Source organism: Sabethes cyaneus, chromosome 3 (assembly GCF_943734655.1).
Source record: "Sabethes cyaneus chromosome 3, idSabCyanKW18_F2, whole genome shotgun sequence".
Lineage (NCBI taxonomy): Eukaryota > Metazoa > Arthropoda > Insecta > Diptera > Culicidae > Sabethes > Sabethes cyaneus.
This window is the reverse complement of record NC_071355.1, coordinates 39,728,439-39,748,018: the sequence shown is the minus strand read 5'-3', so window position 1 is coordinate 39,748,018 and position 19,580 is coordinate 39,728,439. Positions and strand designations below refer to the sequence as shown.

General features: G+C 41.8%; 1 protein-coding gene across 3 annotated transcripts in view; it reads left to right on the top strand.

Moving 5' to 3' along the window:
* Window positions 1–4,905: 4,905 nt before the first annotated feature.
* LOC128741368 (phosphorylase b kinase gamma catalytic chain, skeletal muscle/heart isoform) overlaps window positions 4,906–19,580 on the top strand; it is a 54,337-nt gene continuing 39,662 nt past the window's right edge. For all 3 annotated transcript variants that reach the window (XM_053837148.1, XM_053837147.1, XM_053837146.1), the window contains exon 1: window positions 4,906–5,900. In XM_053837148.1, coding sequence (XP_053693123.1) covers window positions 5,809–5,900 — 92 coding nt within the window. In that variant the 5' untranslated portion in view covers window positions 4,906–5,808. The remainder of the gene's footprint in view (window positions 5,901–19,580) is intronic.

The window sequence follows — 19,580 nt, the reverse complement described above, 5'->3', positions numbered from 1 at the left end:
CGTAATCCTCTCCATCCGAAACATTCTCTTCGTGTTCATCCTTCTTGGGAAGCAGTTTTATCTCCTCCTCAACCGGAGCCGAACGTTGTCCACCCGAGGAACTCGACGTTGGGAACTCAACCGTAGAAGTGCCATTCCCCAATTCAAGGAAACGAGCATCACGACTAATGGTAATCAAATCACTTTCACAATCTACAAAACGATACGCTTTGTGCTCTGTAGAATACCCTACGAATCTCAGCTTCCGCGACTTACTGTCCAACTTACTGCGCTTCGCTTCCGGAACATGGACGTATGCTTCGGCCCCGAACACTCTAAGATGTGCCAAATCTGGCTTACGTCCCCACCAAAGCTCATAAGGAGTTTGTTGCAGCGATCTAGATGGTAAACGATTTTGTAGGTATGTTGCAGTAAGCACAGCCTCTCCCCAATAACGTTTTTCCATGTGAGCATCAATAAGCATACACGTAGCCATCTCAGTTATCGTCCGGTTCTTTCTCTCAGCCACACCGTTCTGCTGAGGGGAATACGGTGCGGTGAATTGTGGTTTGATTCCTTCGGATCGATAGAAAGATTTTAATTCGTTGTTGTTGAATTCTCCTCCTCCATCGGAGCGGATTACACGGACCCTTCTTCCGAACAAGGTTTCAGTCCATCGAACATATTCTTTGATTATATCCGTTGCCTCGGACTTCTGCTTCAACAAATACGTAACTGTGAATCGGCTGTAGTCATCGATGAGGTGCATTACATAACGATTACCACTGGGAGTTGTTGTTTTCATCGGACCGCATAAATCCGTATGCACGATGTCAAGAACCTGATGCGATTTCCGTTCGCTAACGGGAGGGAAGGGTTGTCTGGCCGACTTTCCTTCCATACAACACTCACACACAAGACGTAAACCACAGTCGCTTACCTTGATACCTGTAGCAAGACCCTCTTTGACGACTCTCTCAGCGGCGGCCCAATCTCTGTGGCCCAACCGCCGATGCCACTGATGCTGACAGTTAACGTTGTGCTCACCAGATGACGCTTTATACGATTCTTCTATTGTACGTAAGTAGTATAGGCCACCGTAAAGGAAACCCGTCGCTACGACATTACCGCTTTCATTCATGATGTGACAGCCATCACTATTAAAGTCCACTTTTAGTTTCTTTTCAGCTAATTTGGCTACCGATATCAAATTAGTTGCCAGACCAGGAACGTACTTCGTGTCATTCACATCAATTTTCACTGATTGTCCGCGATCGTCTACTCCACGAAGCATACCACTACCTTCTCCAAGGATTTGTATCTTCTTTCCATCGGCAAGCGTAATCCAGTCACCGGAATAATTTTTCAATGAAGTAAAGAAATCGCGATCGTTTGTCATGTGGGCGCTTGCACCACTGTCAATGATCCACGCACGCGAATTCACTTTTTCACCAACACCGGTAAACGCAACATTTCGTTCTTCACTTTGCACGATTTTCGCTTTAGGGTTTTCTTTTTCTTGCTTGAAACGATTATCTTCTTTCAGCGAAGCCTTATACTTCCGGCAGTCACGACGTAAGTGCCCCGGCTTTTTGCAAAAATGACACACACGGAACTCTTTTGCTTTGTTATCAACTGAACGCATCGCTTTTTCAGATTTCGAACCGGCACTGTCACGCTCTAGGCGACGATGGTATTCGTCCATCAATTTCGACTTTACGATGTCAACCGAAATATCTTCATCGGCCCGATTGTCCAAAGCGATCACAATTCCATCGTAAGAAAATGGCAAACTTCGCATAACCATGCAGATTTTAATATCTTTATCAAGCACAGTACCCGCGGCATCTAGTCGGTCGAAAAGATTATCGAGTTCACGCAAATGATCTTCCATGTTTCCACGCTCCGACAGATTTGTCGCACACAAACGTTTTAACAGAGACACCCGTACCGAACGCGTCGTCTTTTCATGGTACGATTTCAAAGCCGCAAACACATTATGCGCAAAAACACTGTTCTTCACAACAGGTAACTGATTATCTTCAATCGACAAGATAATGGTTGCCTTTGCTTTTCGGTCAGTCTTGACCCACTCATCATTCCGGGCATTTTCCTCCGGAACGGCCCTTTCAACCACATCCCACAAATCATCTCTTTGCAGGATATTCTCAATTCGCACCTTCCACGTCTGCCAATTGGTGCCATTCAGTTTTGTAATGGCAAACTTGACTTCGGACATGGTTAGCCTTCGTCTAAACAGCAAAACGTTTACTATCGTTTTTCAACGGATAAACTTTTCTCGCCGTTGCTGCTATAAGCAAGCACACAAACACAGGCAAAGAACGTTTTTCGCACTACCGCGATACTCCGAACGACGCTAGCGACCGGATTGTATTTCACTACCGATTCCGTCTTAAAACTGTCCACTTTCTGGGGCCATTACCTGATGGATGGTACAAAGCAGAGTAACAAACGAGTGGAACTAACAGCGTATGGGACTTTAGATTAAGACCAGCAGTAAACTCACAAACACGCGGTGAACATTTAGACGGTAACTTTATTTGAACTGTAGCAAAGTATAAAAAGCACTTGTATTCTTGTTGAGGTTTTTAGCGCGAATGAAACGAGAGACTAGGCAGTGTTGCCGTATAATATAATAAACTTATCAGGGGTGTGCAAATGCACGGTAATAATGCAGGGGTATACATCGCTCTCCACACGCCCATCACTATATGAAAGCAGCACCCAGCTCGTGTGTATTGCGGCAGCTCTAGTAGATGGTATGTCCATCTCTGAACGTACGTACCGTTGAGTTCTTCCAGCACAACTCCTGCAGCGCTACGACGTCGAACTTGCGGCTCTTCAATACGTCGGAAAGCACTCGAGTGCTCCCTTGGAAGTTGAGAGATCAGCAGTTCCATGTCCCGAGCTTTCAATCCATAGTCGTTTTTCGTCTTCTTCTTCTTCAGCAGCATAGAGCCGGGGTGGCTCGTGCTGTTTCAAGCACTCGTCTCCATTTAACTTGGTCTTGGGCCACTCGTCGCCAATTTCCTAGTCGTCTCAGAAGTCGCAAATCGCTTACGACCTGGTCGAGCCATCGTGCACGTTGGGCCCCCCTGTTCCTGGTGCCTGGTGGTGAAGAGGACTAGTTTCGTCGCACTGTCGCCCGGCATCCTTACGACGTGTCCGGCTCACCGTAGCCTGCTAACTTTCGCTAGATGTACGATGGGAGTCTCCCCAAGCAGTGCCTGTAGCTCGTGATTCATACGCCTCCGCCACTCTCGTATGTCCTCCGTGAGCAGCGTCACGGCTTCTAGTCCATAAAGAACTACCGGTCTAATAAGAGTTTTGCACATTGTTAGCTTCGTGCGGCGGCGTACGCTTCCTGATCGTAGCGTTTTTTAGGGGCAAAGTAGGCCCGCTTACCTGCTTGGATGCGCCGCTGGATCTTCTTACTAGTGTTGTTGTCCGCGGTCACCAGCGATCCCAAATACACGAACTCCTCTACCACTTCTAGTTCGTCACCGTCAACGGTTACCGCCCGTGGGAGGCGCGCGTTCGTTTCCTTCGAGCCTCTTCCTTTCATGTATTTGGTCTTCGACGCATTTATTTTTAGCCCAATTCTCCTAGACTCCGCTTTCAGTCTGGCGTAGATTGCCTCCACCGTCTGCAAAACCTAGAAGTTGGCTACCCTTGGTAAAAATCGTGCCTACACTCAAAATATTCTGCACATAACTAATAGTAAATTTCCATATGAAATTCCAGATGATTATCATGTGCCGCATTTAAGCACAATCTGCCTAGAAATGCACATAAAAATTATACGGATATGAATAGTATGTGCAATTATACACATAAAAAATATAAGCATATGAATAGTATGTGCAAAAGTTTCGCGTACCCATAAATTATAACTGTTTGGCATATAAAGTTCATTGACTGGGCACATTGCAAAAATCTATGTGTGGGACACATAGAAATTATACGAAAAGTTTTCTCAGTGTATCGTTTCGATGCCCGCTCGTCGGATCACCCCTTCGAAGAGCGATGTTGAACAGCACGCAGGATAAACCGTCACCTTGTCTCAGCCCTCGACCGCGTCTCGAAGGGACTCGAGAGTGTCCCAGAGATGCGTACGAAACGCATCACTCGATCCAATGTAGCTCTGATCAGTCGCGTCAGTTTGTCCGGAAAACCGTGTTGTTGGGATATCGTTGAACATTATTAACGCGAGCATTATTGCGGAGTTTCCACCAATTTAGAGTCCCACGCGAAAATTATTAGCGTGGTTATTTTCTGCGTTTATCACACATGTTTGCAATTTAGCAATTTGAACCATCAGTTTTTCGTTATTGCCTCCCCGCACTGCACCCCTCCTTGCTTGACAAGCATAGTTTCAGTGTATTTAGTAAGTACAGGATAATTATCATTAAAAAACGTATTTGCGTGGGACTCGTAAAATTGCTGCAAGGTACAATAACGTTTGCATATACATACGCCCTTTTGTTAAGCTTGGTCTTATGTTTTGTAGTGCAACATTTCCACACCTGTACGCATTCATTGGCGACCTTTCAAATTTGACTAGAGATGCCAGATGGTACGATTATGGTCTTTATTTGAAGCTTTTGAGTTTAAAAAGGTTGTAAATAAAAGCATTTCAAAATATCGAAATGACTTTGATTACTTTGAATGATAATTTTTGTTCCCTGTTACCTATATGTTTTTCGGCTCAATTTACTCTGAAGACTCACAGATCAGAACGATCGGAAAAATATATAAAGAAATGCGAGTAATTTTTAAAATCACCTGGTAACTCTGCCTTTGACAGCTGACCCAGTTTTTGCACGCAAAAACTGCATGCGTGTATGTGTGCAAAAAGCAAAACCCAATCTTTCAACTCATAAAGTTTCAACGCAACGTCAGACACAAGAAACGGTGCTGCGACTTTTTCCTGCTTTTTTAAAGTTAATTATTTTCTATTTGCACCTGCCGAAGTGATATGCAAATAGCGTCCAATTAGCACTGGAAAGTAATAGATTGCAACCGCACTAGTGACTAACGACGTCGAGTGTTTTGATTCGTGGCTTTTTGTTTATAACCATTGTTGGTTGCAGTGGCCAGCTTTTGTGTTTTCTTTTTCCCAGTCGGAAGGGTCGTGCCTCCAAGAAAGTGCGAAACTAAAGATCGCCTTTGAAAGATCTTGAACCGTGTTTTCATTGTATTGTGTTGTTTTTAATCAGGCTTGTAGTGTGTGCTGGTTGATTTTCATTTTGCTCTGTCGACTGGCAATTGGTAGGTGACAGTTTTTCACCTACATCTTTGCCTCCCACCGAGATCCCTTGTCCGGTTTTGTTTTGCTTGTGCCACTCGTGTATCGCCGCTGTCGTCGTCAGTCAGATTCAGCTGTCATCCACAACGGTTTGTACTTACACGACGAATGAACCATCAGTAGGAGGTATTTGTACGGTCGGACGGCGGAGGCGCTTTAACCTTTCTGACATTGAAACTGCTCGTGAGTGCGGCTTGTGTGTGAAGCTGCGACTGTCGGAGCTCACTATTCTCTGTCGATCGGTGGAAGCAGCAGCAACTGGCAGTATTGCCGATTCCCGGAGTGCCATCAACGGAAGACAAACGAGCCGGATCCCCAGTGTTGTTGAATGGCCAACAGCTAATCCGCTGCGGGAATACCAAGTTCGGATTTTTTAGTTCGTTCTCAGTTCGGTTTAAGTTTTCTTTTCTTTTGCCAAATTGCTGTGCTGTGGTGCTGTGCGCGGGTGTTGATTCATTTCGGGTAGTGTTCGACGGAAAAAGATTAGCCAACGAAAAAGAATGGCCAAAGACGAGGAGGATGATTTGCTGCCCGATAAGGACGCCGCTAAGGGGTTCTACGCCAAGTATGAACCGAAGGAAATCCTCGGAAGGTAAGTTGCCTACTTTGGTTCTATGTATTCTGTTGACTAGGAGAAGAGAGACAACGCTGGGGTTGTGTAGGAAGAGAGTTCAATCTGCTTCAATTAAGTTCAATTGGGGCGCCTCGTAGAATCAATCACAGTGTGATCGGTGTCTTCGGGATAGGGATAGAAAACGTTTTTGGGGTTTTACTAGGTTGGGATTGTACATGTTGGATTCTCGATCTGAAAAGCAATGGCCGCTAGGTTTTGTTGCTGAAAGGTGGCCCAATTGCCATGCCGCCAATCAATCGCATTTGATAGGGAAAATTTTTACGATTTTGCACACACTTTTGCTTTCATTTGTGTTAATTGGGTGATTCGTTCTATTATTAACACCGTACTGCGGTACAGACGAGAGTTGAACTGTTACCAGCAGCTTTGGCGAGAAAAAGAATCTTGATAAGTGAACGAACGAATGTTATGAACCTTGAGTGGTCTGCTTTGGGGGAGTGTCGGTCGAGTCGAGAAACGCTAGCAACTCGTCATCACGAACAGTGACGTTGGTGCACCAACCTCCAAACTGAACAACAACCGCGATGACGCCAACCAACCAGCGACAATCGAATCGAGGGATGTTATGATCATTTTTTTACCGTGCAAGCTGTATCTTGTTAGTGTTAAATGGCGGTCAACTCTATACATTCACGAATCAGCTGCCAGTAATATGAAACCGGGCCAGGACAAGCCCCGTCAAATCAAATGTAAACACCGAGCAACACACTGCTCTACTAGCAGGCGTTGGTGTGTCGGAATACCACAAAATTGAAAATTATTTTCGGCCACACGCGCCGAATTACCGCAGTTGCCCGCGGCTTTCCTCCCGGGTCTCGAGAAACGTGGGTTCTTATCAGCGTCGGCCGAAACTAGGGTTTGGGTCGAAAAACGTGTGCGCAATACGAGCGATCCGAGCGCGGTGACAATCGGTGGTACACATTAAGATTGATGATTTCTGCATTTTAGAGACGACGCAGTTTAAACACATATCATCGTCGTTCGATTGTTTGTGTCGATATCAAATCGTCTAGCGTCATCGTAGCCGGCTGCCAAAAGTTGTCGAATGGGCTCTGATTGGTAGAAAAATCATTGATTAGTTTCGCTTGATATCCTGTTCGGTTTTTTGTTCCACAATCATAGCTGTGGGCAATACTGGTGTATCCTAGTGGACGGCTTTAACCCAGGACCGGTTTCCAGAAAAAAGAATGTTTATGTTTCTGGTAGGGATTTTTACATACGATGAAAATCGAGATGTAGAATGTTGCTTAGTTCAACCGGGTGCTACCCAAAGGTTAATTTTGTTTACGTTTGCTCAAAAACAAAACAATTTTGATTGTTATCCAAGATAAATAGAATAGTTGGACAATAGAAACCGTTCAGCTTACGTATATGACCATAAAATATTCATCATCAATTCATTCGACTTTCTATAAATGGTGCCTTAGCCTCTGGCTTTTGGAACTTCTCCTAATTGTCCCGACATGCTCTCCTGTCTATTATTGTACCGGTCAGCCGCGCAATACATAATAGCACCCAAGTGTTGAATTTTTTATTTTATTTTGACATCGATGGCTTCATGTAATTACCTAACTTTTCCCAACGTTCACAAATGAAGTTTGTTTTTAGTGAGAAATAATCTTGCTGGTTTCTAATTTTGTCACATACTACTTCAAATCTGCTTTCTGAGAAAAATACCGGGGGAATTGAAGCTTCAAAACAGCAAAAAATGCTTATCAACTAGATCCTATGCCCTTTACTTGAATGAATATTTCTTATCTAAACCATTCATTGACTCGCCTCATTGTCGATTGAGTGATGATTGCTTTGGTTGCGCCTTCGTTGATATGTTTTCGAACCATTGGACTGGACGGTATTCCGTCTATTCTTCTGGAAAACTGCATGCATGTACTGGCATGTGGTTAGTATAGAAATCGGCATATATGCTTCGTTTCTGTGAATAACATAGGTCGTAGGCAAAACGTAGATAGCTATTGAGGAATCCCTGCTCTATATTCCCTAAGAAGATAACCAGACTTTCATATGCCATGTGATAAATAGTTGCGATTACTGATAGCAAACGAACGTTATCAACGGCAATCTCTCCGCAGCTTCCGATACATCAAACCATCAAATTCATGACTCTTCTCTCAGGATCCTTCACTGCTCATTCTGGTATCCCATAAGCCAGTCATCTCAATCTTTTAATATCCTCCGTCTACTTTATGGGCTTAAATTCTGTTCGATCATAGCAATCTAGGCTAGCAAACAACTAATAGTCAATTCATTTTTGGTTTGTCAGTTAATAGTGATAGAAGTAAATACATTAGACGTTATAGTTTGAACAGTCTTTCATTCAATCAAGACACAACAAATTGGCGACGAGGATAAAGCCTGCAAAATTCCGGAAGAATGGCTGAAATTCAGGAAGCGATCGTGCGGATTACGGAGTTACTTTAAAAATTGGCGGAACCAGCTCCAGCATAATTCAATACCGAACAAGTCTCGAATCTCGAAAATCGTGCAAGCAATATTACCGAATTTTCGTTCGATCCCGAAAACGGAATCACTTTTGACCGGTGGTATAATCGTTATAAGGACCTTTTCGAACATGATGCTGCAAAATTGGACGAGCCAGCAAAGGTACGACTCCAGTTACGAAAATTGGACACGCCTTCGCACACCCGGTACATCAATTTCATCCTTCCGGAAGAGCCAGGCATGAAAAGTTTTGACGTTACCATAGCAACGTTGGAGAAAATTTTCGGCACCCAGACAACCGGGTTCAACAAATGTTAGCAGTGTTTATAACCATTGAAGTCCGAAGCAGCGCCTGTGAAGCTTTCGAATTTGAAAAACTTACGATAGACCAATTCCAATGTCTGATTTTTGTTTGTGGTCTCAAGGCGCCACGCTATGCAGACATACGCGTTAGACTACTTTCCCGCATTGAAACCGAGACAGCTGAAGCACCAGTAAAACTTGAAAATCTTATCGAGGAGTATCAACGACTGGTCAATCTCAAAGCGGACACCACATTAATCGAGCAACCTTCAAGCTCGAAGCAAACGGTGTACACTGTTCGTGATAAAGATACTTCGAAGAATCACTCAACGGCTGGTCCATCTCCATGCACACCTTGTTGGCAATGCGGCCAAATGCATTACGTTCGCGATTGTCCGTTTTCGAGTCATCAGTGTAAGACATGTAACCGTGTAGGCCATAAGGAAGGCTACTGTAAATCGCTCACCAATCCAGCAAGCGGAAGTTTATACCGATCAGCATCAACGGTGTGAAAACCAAACTTCAGCTCGATACAGCAAGCGACACCACGGCAATTTCGAAGCAGACCTGGAACAAATTGGGTAAACCTGCAATTAATAATCCAACGATTGAAGCAGTCAACGCATCAGGTCAGCCACTTAAACTAGTCGGCGAGTTTCAGTGCGAAATCCAGATCAACGGTAAAACCTATCAAGGAAGATGTTTCGTCACAACGACTCCAAACCTCAACCTTCTGGGCATTGATTGGATAGAAATGTTTGGACTGTGGTCAGTTCCCATCGACCCCATCTGCAATCAAGTACAAGTGAAAAGCGATCAACAAATTCTTGAATTCCGAGCGAATCATGTGATTCAGCTCCGGGAGCCTTTCAACGCTTGGTCGACGTAATGATCGCGGATATACCAGGAGTTCGCTCTTTCATCGACGACGTCATCGTGTTTGGGAAGGATATGAAGTCGCATGAAGCATATCTGAATCTGCTTTTCCAACGACTCAAGGAGTATGGGTTTTATGTTAAAGCAGAAAAGTGTAGGTTTTTCCAACCACAACTTCGTTACTTGGGACACATCGTGGATAATCAAGGCATCCATCCAGATCCTGAGAAAGTGAAGAGTATTGCTGCAATTTCACCTCCAACCAACATCACTGAACTGCGTTCGTATCTAGGCACCATCAACTTTTACGGAAGATTCGTACGTAACTTACATGAACTGCGTCATCCGATGGACCAATTACTGAAGAAAGAAACAAAGTGGCGGTGGACTCCTGAGTGCCAGAAAGCTTTTGATCAATTCAAGGAAACGTTTCAATCAAAGTTACTACTAACGCACTACGCCCCGAAGCTACTCATTGTTGCACCGGCAGAACGTAACTATAGACAACCTGAAAAGGAGGCACTTGCGTTGATTTATGCAGTAACAAAGCTCCATAAATATTTGCTTGGACGTCACTTCACATTGCTGACTGATCACAAGCCGTTACTGTCCATTTTTGGTTCCAAGAAGGGCATTCCACTGTACACTGCAAACAGATTGCAACGCTGGGCACTCACAATGCTGAACTACGACTTTGAAATTCACCATGTTTCAACGAACGAGTTCGGATCTGCAGACCTGTTATCCAGATTGATTGATCCAACTAAACAACCAGAGGAAGAATATGTGATTGCGGCACTTACCCTAGAATAGGATCTCTCAAGCATTCTAGCTGTTGCAGCAGAAAAAGTTCCTGTCTCTTTTGCAGCACTCCGGAAGGCTACATCAACAAATGCTGTACTACAAAACCGCTGCTAAACACATCCGCGACGGTTGGCCTACATGCTCCAAAAGTCTTTCAGCTGAAGTTCAACCTTACTACAACAGACGTGAAGCACTTAGTTTGATCGACGGTTGTGTAATGTTCCATGACAGAGTGGTAGTTCCAGACAAGTTTCGACGGTAAATTCTACGACAATTTCATCGAGGTCATCCCGGAATGATACGATACGAAAGCAATTGCACGCAGTTTTGTCTACTGACCTGGAATTCATGGCGATATTGAGGAATTCGTTAAACGCTGCACTCCTTGTTGCATCGAAGGCAAAGCACCTACGAAAGCGACTCTAGAATCATGGCCTTCACCAAGTCAACTATGGTCCAGATTCCACATCGATTACGCTGGTCCTGTAGACGGTATTTATTTTTTAATTATTGTCGACCCGTTCAGCAAATGGCCCGAGGTATACACAATGCGATCGATAACGGCAAAAACCACAATCAAATTCCTGAATCAAGCTTTCGCTACATTTGGAATGGTCCTGAGGTGGTCATTTCAGACAATGGTACACAATTTTCTGGGTACGAGTTTCAACAATGTTGCATACGCCTGGGTATCCAACACATTCGCACCGCACCTTATCACCCACCATCAAATGGTTTAGCAGAACGATTTGTGGACACCCTGAAACGCAGCCTTCGGAAAATTCGTTCGGAGGAAAAATCCGTGGAACTGGCATTGCAAACCTTTCTGCAAGTATATCACACAACACCTACCCAAGATGAGAAATTTCCGGCGGAGATTATGTTCGGCAGAAAAATACGAACCATTTCATCGTTACTTCAGCCGCGGGAACAGTCAGTTTCAGCCTGCAATCAAAAGGCGGAAAAGCAAAATGAAGCCTTCAACAGAAAGCACGGAGCAGTTCGTCGTAGTTTCAAAGTTGGTGAATCAGTGTTTGCGCAGGTTCATCGAACTAATTGCTGACAGCGGGAAGCAGCTAAAGTAATTGAAAGAATTGGCAAAGTGAACTATAACGTTCTTCCCGAAGATTCTTGTCCATTAATTCGCTCACATGCGAACCAATTGAAGATCCGGCTATCAGTTAAAGCTAATCATCCTACGGACTCGACACCGCTATCGATATTTTTTGATAATTTCGGCCTATCGGATCGTTTAGTGCCAAATGCTACTTTGAACACGAATGTTCCAGATCCAGTTCAAGTGGAACCAGTTTTGGAATCGGAACCAGACGAGACGGTAAACCATTTCGATGCTGAGCTCGACGAGTTATTAGGGAACACCGAAGCTCGTGATACTATTGCTGTTAGGAATCAACCACTAACTCAGGAAAATTCCGACGCAATGTCTCAAGCTTTTGGACGTGAACGACGACTTATCCAGTTACCTGCCCGGTTTAAATCCTACACTGGATGAATTAAAGAGGGGAGATGTTAGATCATAGCAATCTAGGCTAGCAAACAACTAACAGTCAATTCATTGTTGGTTTGTCAGTTAATAGTAATAGACGTAAATACATTAGACGTTATAGTTTGAACAGTCTTTCATTCAATCAAGACACAACAAATTCTAACATATGTTTTAGTATTTTAGAGTATGAGAATCCATGTCGGATTTCTCTGACCTCCAGGATGAGTTATCAACCTCTGCGAAATGGTCGGTAAAGAACCGCATGATGCTTAACCGGAACAAGTATGAAGTCATTTAGAAAAACACACTCATACTTGATAAAGTTCAAGGGATTACGGGTTGAGTCTATACAATGGAGTCTATGTTGATGGATTTCATCATGGTACGGGGAAACGTCGATATAAGACAATTTATTATTTCAAAAAGTTGCCTCATATCGAAACATGATTTTTTCAAAGAATTTTTGCGATAGCAGCCATCAATTTTGCTCTTTGTTGTGTGTTTACGTTTTTCAAACTATTTACTATTGTTTGTGCAATTAGTTTTTTACAGTTTAAGGTCTTATTTTAAAATAATGAACATCTTCATAGCACCACTTTTGGAATGAAAAATTAGCTCTGGTGTCGTTACCAACTATGTCAAGGGAATTTGTCTTATATCGAGGTATTCCTGTACCATCCTTTTCAACTGCTATGCAGATCTTTGCATAGTTATGAGCTATGACTGCAAAGATGCATTGCGATCAGTGCATGCAGACTGATCGATCTGAAACACCTGCATATTTGTTGTAATGTAAACAGAGTTACAGTTGTCTCTAATTTGTTGACCTTGCGAGCGTCCGTCTATACTGGAAAGCCTTGATACATACATGTCGTCCAAACAAGTAGCTTGCGCAATTATTGTTTTCTGCACGTAGGGCATCATTCCGGTTTAGATTTTGACCTTGGTTTTGAGGTACTGAAAACTCGCTTTTTAACCAATAATATTTAATATCGATCTCAAATTACGCTTTCACCCGATTACTGGAATAGCATATAACGCCAAATTGGCTGAACAAAATGAAAACTCAATATATTCCATTTGAACATCGACCAGGTAGTACGTATGACTTGGCATTCCCTCCGACTCTCGTTATTGTTTATTTTATGTTTGTTTATTTATGTTTGTTTATTTTTAATAATTCCATCCGACTCAAGGTCTTAATGAAATATATGATATATATATGTCTGGGAAAAGCCATCTTGAGTTGCACAATAAACGCATTCTCAAAATGGCATAAAAACCCAGCAACTTTTTATAAGTTTACATTAAATCATCTTAGCAGCTAAAAAGACATACATAAAATACTTTACAATCACCACAAATTAAACATACCGCCATCCGGGGTGACATTGGGCCACGGGGGTGAGATTGGGCCAAAAACCAAAAATGTTTATTTGTGAAAATTTATTATATCTTTAGAAACTGGTGACTTAAATTCAAAATGATGATGAACATAACATATTTATTCATAACTTAGAATGGAACACAGATAATATTAGCAAACTATTTAGCCTAAGCAGGGTTTCAAAGTTCGCGATCAAAAATACGCGGAAATAACGCTTGTAAAAAATGTCCCGCATAAACCAACCCAAACAAGAAATCGCATCAACTTGCTATCTTGAAGGTATATAAACTAATCATTTACAATTTTTCGAAAGGTTATTATGTGTTGGATAAGTTTTGATTACGAAAATAATATTTTTCGAAACTTTGTACTTTTCGAGCTTCACGGGGGTGAGATTGTGCCAAGCCATAATGATCGATCCAATTTGTGGATTTCACATACACAACAAAAATACGTCATTAAACACCAGCACACTCACATTCTTTACTATTGAGCACAATATTTTGACAGATTAGATTGCATCATCCATTTTGGAGCAAACTGCATCATAGGTCTGCTAAATAATTTAAATTAATTTTTACTTTTTCTCTGGAAATTTCAGATACTTTGAATAAACACTCTAATATAAGACGAATACATTATACCGTGTATAAACTGCCAGTTTTAAGGAGGGGGGAGGGGGGTAGGATAGGCCACATGTTCTGCGGCCGCGGGTTCTTGAACGAAGTAATGGTTACTTTTGTTAAATAATCAAATAGGTATGCTTCCTTAGGATACACCCTTTCATATATCTCCCCTTGTTAACCCTAGAAATACTACTGGCTATATAAAAAAAACATATATAAAGGCTCTCCATTGACTACGAACTCATTTTTAGTTATTTCAGACCACTCCGGGTTATTTTCGTTCATATTTTTTGTATGATGCGTTGTTTTTGGCCGGCCCCCTGCCCCTAATAGTTCACTTAGTTCATGGACGGCCACATATGAACTACTTTATACTGATCTTTATGTGTATTGTTTATAAACATGCTAATGTTCACTGTTTAGGTTTTTAGCCTAACTTTATGTTTTTGGCACAATGTCACCCCCTAGAAGGGGTGAGATTGTGCCAAAGTTGATGCACTTCCAGTAAAATTAGGTTTCATTGTAACTAGACCATCTCTACGGTAGTTGTTAATTGAACAATTTAGTATATATTGACAGCTTCGAAATCAACTTAGTTCCTAAATTGTGTGTATACTGAGCTAAAGAACAAAAATATAAATATTTGGCACAATCTCGCCCCGGATGACGGTAATTAAAAACATTGGTCCATAAGTTAAAAATCAAAGGTTTGTCTACGACGGTTTCATTCATTTGCCAAGTGTCGAACTGGATCATGTAAGCCGTAGTTAGTGCGGTGAGTTCCTACACGTAGCAATTGTTGATGTCATTGAGGACGTAGTGGACAGTGCAGCAGGCGCGAAGATAGTATGGCGGGGCTGTCGTATGTTCCCATCAAAATCTTTTGTGCCGTATTAGCGACGATATCTTTCCGCCGTTCCTTAAGCGAAGTTATGCCAACTAACAAACACAGGTTCTCATACGATGGCAAGTTATCAGGATTCCTCCATGGTAGCATATGGCATATTCTTCGAACGAAACGTTTCTGTATCTTTTCGATACGAAGAGACCAACTGTCAAATTGGGGATCCCAGACTGCGCAGCTGGTTTCTAGAATTGAGCGTACCAGCGAGCAGTAAAAAGAGCGTAAAGTGCCGGGCTCATGAAACTCTTTACCAATCTTCAATATCACTCCCAGTTGTCGATTAGCTTTGTTGATGATCATGTTGTAATGTTGTCTGAACGTTAGTTGCTCGTCCAATACTACTCCGAGATCAGTAACCCTATTGCTTCGTTGCAGTGTTTGATCATCAATGCAGTAATTATATACCAACGTGTGCTTCTTTCGGGAGAAACTAAAGATGGTACATTTTGGAATACTCACAGCCATACAGTTGCATTTGCACCATTCAACAAACAGATTTATTAGTCCTTGAAGCCTCATACAATCATCAGTATTACGAATAACCGAGTAAATTTTGGCATCATCTGCATAGAGTAATCTTGTGCCAGGCGGTAATAGTCGTGATACGTCGTTAATGAACAAAGAGAACAATAGAGGTCCTAGAGTGCTACCTTGAGGTACACCAGAATTGTTTCGAAACCAGCATGATAGAGATGCTCCCAATATTACAGCCATTCTACGGTCTCGTAAATAAGAACTAAGCCACGTAGTAAGGTCTGCTGAGATACCCAGCTTATCAAGCTTAGCTAGCAAAATTCCGTGATCGACGCGATCGAATGCGGCCTTTAAATCAGTGTAAATAGTATCTACCTGATCACGCTGGTCCATTGAACGCAAACATAGAGAAGTAAACTCCAGCAAATTAGTCGAAACTGATCTTCCAGGAAAGAATCCATGTTGCGATGTAGAAATGTAATTCTTAACATGAAACCAGAGATGGTTGTAAGCAATTGCCTCTAGGACTTTCGAGCAAGCGCATAGAGAAGTAATTCCACGGTAGTGCTCGACATTCCGTTTGTCACCTTTTTTAAATACAGGGAACATGTAGGACGACTTCTAACTCTGCGGAAATTGATATCAGTACATGGATAAATTAAATAAGGAAGCCATTGGTGATTTCAAAGTCGCACAGCATTTCTTTAACAGTACAGCAGGAATACCATCCGGCCCAGGGCAGTAACACTGTTTCATTTTCCCAACGGTATCAGCAACTTCAGCTTCAGTAATTGTAAATGTCCAAGTTGCAATCTCATTACATGGAACAAAACGTAGAGCTGCTGCAATATTTTCAGATGAAGCATACTCATCGTCGCTCATGAAAACACTTGAGAAATGTTCACATTTGTGGTTTACGGTTGACGCTTCTTCGTTTTTCAGGAACACACTCGAAGGTAATCCATCTTGCTTACGTTTCGAATTTACAAACTTCCAAAAACTCTTTGGATTAGACGAAGATTACGTTCTGTATTCTGTACATAACTCAAATAGAGCCGCTTGTTAGAGTTTTGTATCTTCGACTTGCTGATGTGAAACGTGCACGATTAAAAGCGTTCCTGTTTTTATTATAAGCACGAAGAGCAGACTTTCGCCTGCGATTCAGGCGGGAGAGTTCGATATTTCCCCAGATGCGCTTACGACGTGGACGAACTAGAGGAATATGTTGAGCAATGACCTCACGAATTTTCATGGTGAATTTATCAACAGCTTCATTTAAATCATTACAACTACAAATCGACGTCCAATTAATTGTGGCTAAATCGGCGTTCATAGCATCATAATCACCGCGTCGAAAGTCAAATTCAGAAGGATCAAATTCGTCGATAAATGTCTGTTGGAAATTCCGGTGAAAACTAACCATTACGGGCGGATGGTGAGCGTCAATAACACTCAAAATATCCGGTGCAGGACAAACATCACAAGCAAGCAAAGCATGTTGATTGACGAAAATGAGGTCGAGAAGTCGGTTATTCTGGTTGTGAGTTCCGTTAATTTGATACAAATCATTCAAAGCAACTCCGTCAAGTAAGCAGGAACTAGTACTATTGATTGTAGAATGCAACACGTCAACGATAAAATAGTTGCTACGTGGATGGTTCGACCAGGCGAGACCAGCACGATTATAATCACCAAATAATAACACGTCGTCATTGGGTCCTACCAAATCGGTAGCTTCTCGTTATTACGCGATATGCGAAAGGCGCCTCCGATGTACAGAAATTAACCTGGGGAATCGGCAGCACAGGTAAAGTTCACTCTTAAATCAGTTTACCTGTATATTGAGTTTACCTGTGTAGCTAAAACTTGGTTAAACTTATTCAAAATGCCTTTAAAGTGTACAAACTCAGATTTTGAGTAGTTTTTCAACTAAAAAATTTGTAGTAGGAACTTAAAAGTGCGTTATTTGTCACAAAGAGCAATTGCAAGTAGTCAAAATTGGTTGAATTTTTTACCCAAAATTTAAGTTTGTATACTTTAAGGGCATTTTGAGTAGTTTCAACCAAGTTTAGGTTTTAGTTGTACACTTTATGGGCTTTTTGATTAGTTTCAACCAAGTTCAAGTTTTAGTTAAATCCGACCTATTTGCAGGTAGACTCATTTAAGAGTGTTGACTATGATGGAGATCTGTCACGTAGAAAGATAATTCTAATCAGGGGCTTGCGATGGATGCCATGCTTTTGTCGCCAACATCTCAGTACATGCGAAAAAGTAATAGCAAGTCACTGCATACGTTTCACTCGACAATGTTGGCAGCAAATTTTCCGGTCAGGCGGGCGCTTTTCCATTCGAATCGACCTGCAGGGGATGGGAACAGGGATGCCACATATAATTCTGTGTTTTTTGTTGGAAAAATCTGACAATCTGTACGGCGAGAAAAATATCTGTGCAAAAATCTGTCCAATGCAAAACAATGAGAGTGAAAGAGATAGAGAGTCATTTTGTTGACTATTTTCGTCTCTTTCATTTCAAAAATCTGTTAATCTGTGTAATTTGGCGAAAATCTGTATTCTATGCATACAGATTCTGTACAGGCGATTTCTTTCAAATATCTGTAAAACACAGAATAATCTGTGCATGTGGCAACCCTGGATGGGAATCGCAAGCCAAAGTATCGATATTTGGTATCGCAATATATCGGCGGACCGATCCGATACTGAGGAATGAGTATATCGCAACCAAAAAATACTTCGATATTCACCGATATCGGAACCCGAAATGTACAGAAAGTTTTCAGATACGATCCGTCACGCACTTGTGATGCGGCTACCTGCCTCGTTTATGTCGCTGGCAACTCCACTTCTCCAAGATACCGTATATGTTCCATTCGACAATGTTCGCAGCAGATTTATTTGTCAGGCGGCCCAAGTATCAATTTCAGGCTGATCAAACGCTTTTATAGCTGATTTTATTCAACCTGTGGCTGATCTATGGTTTAGGTTTAGAAATGAAAACCTTTTTTCAGCTCTTAAACATCTAAATTTGGTGATTTTATCAAGCTTCAGGCTAATTAATAGCTGCTTTCGAAGCTGCAATGAAGCTTAATAGAAACTTTTTTGCACTTTTAAATAGCCAATTTGCGCAATGCTGTCAATTCTATTTTTAGAACGAGAAATAGTTTTGCAATCTACTTTTCCAGTCGCTTAATCAACGCTTCATCAACCTTTATGCAGCCAAAAAAAATCTATTTTTTAATTTAAAAATATGGAACGCGTCATTTTTATTTCGCCGTCAACGCGATATTTTTAGTCTCGGATAACTTTAATTCGTACAAGTAAGCTAAGCTAATTAAAATTGCATGTTTTTTCCGGGAATTGAACCCGCCATCTTTTGATCCATAAGCACTCACCGTATGATCCGCCCCATTTGCATCTGCAGAACAGACAGTGAGAGTATCTTTACACCTGAAGCCTAGCCCGTCTAGCGTGAAGCAGTCGATAATGTCGATAACTGACAAACTTTTGCTGTCAGCCGAATTGCGAAATTCTATGATCTGACAGTATGTGTGCTGTGAGCCGAAAGAAAACTTGGTAGAAGTTTGTAAAGCCACTTTAACACCCTTAAGCAGACTTAAAGTAGTTTGAGAGCTGTGAGCCTAATGAAAGCTTCCACTCTACATTTTAACACCTTTAAGCAGCCGTAAAACGGTTTGATGTTTATGGCTGTTTAGAAGCAGATTGTTTAGCAAAAAAAATCCGCTATTAAGCTTTTTTATCAGCTTTTGGGAGAGAACTGGTTTGAAAAACTTAAAGTAGCTTACACATCGCTTATTTAAACACCATTTGAGCGCTTACTTTATGCAGCTTTGATAGCCTTAAACCAACCCGTAAACAGCCATTGCTCTTGCAATTCAGCTACCATTGTTACTTGGGGGGTACTTTTTAATGAGAAGCACCACACTGAGAAAACTTTTCGTATAATTTCTATGTGTCCCACACATAGATTTTTGCAATGTGCCCAGTCAACGAATTTTATATGCCAAACAGTTATAATTTATGGGTACGCGAAACTTTTGCACATACTATTCATATGCGTATATTTTTTATGTGTATAATTGCACATACTATTCATATCCGTATAATTTTTATGTGCATTTCTAGGCGGATTGTGCATAAATGCGGCACATGATAATCATCTGGAATTTCATATGGAAATTTACCATTAGTTATGTGCAGAATATTTTGAGTGCAGGACTAAAACTTATCAGTTTCAAACAATTTTTTAATAGATTGGTCTC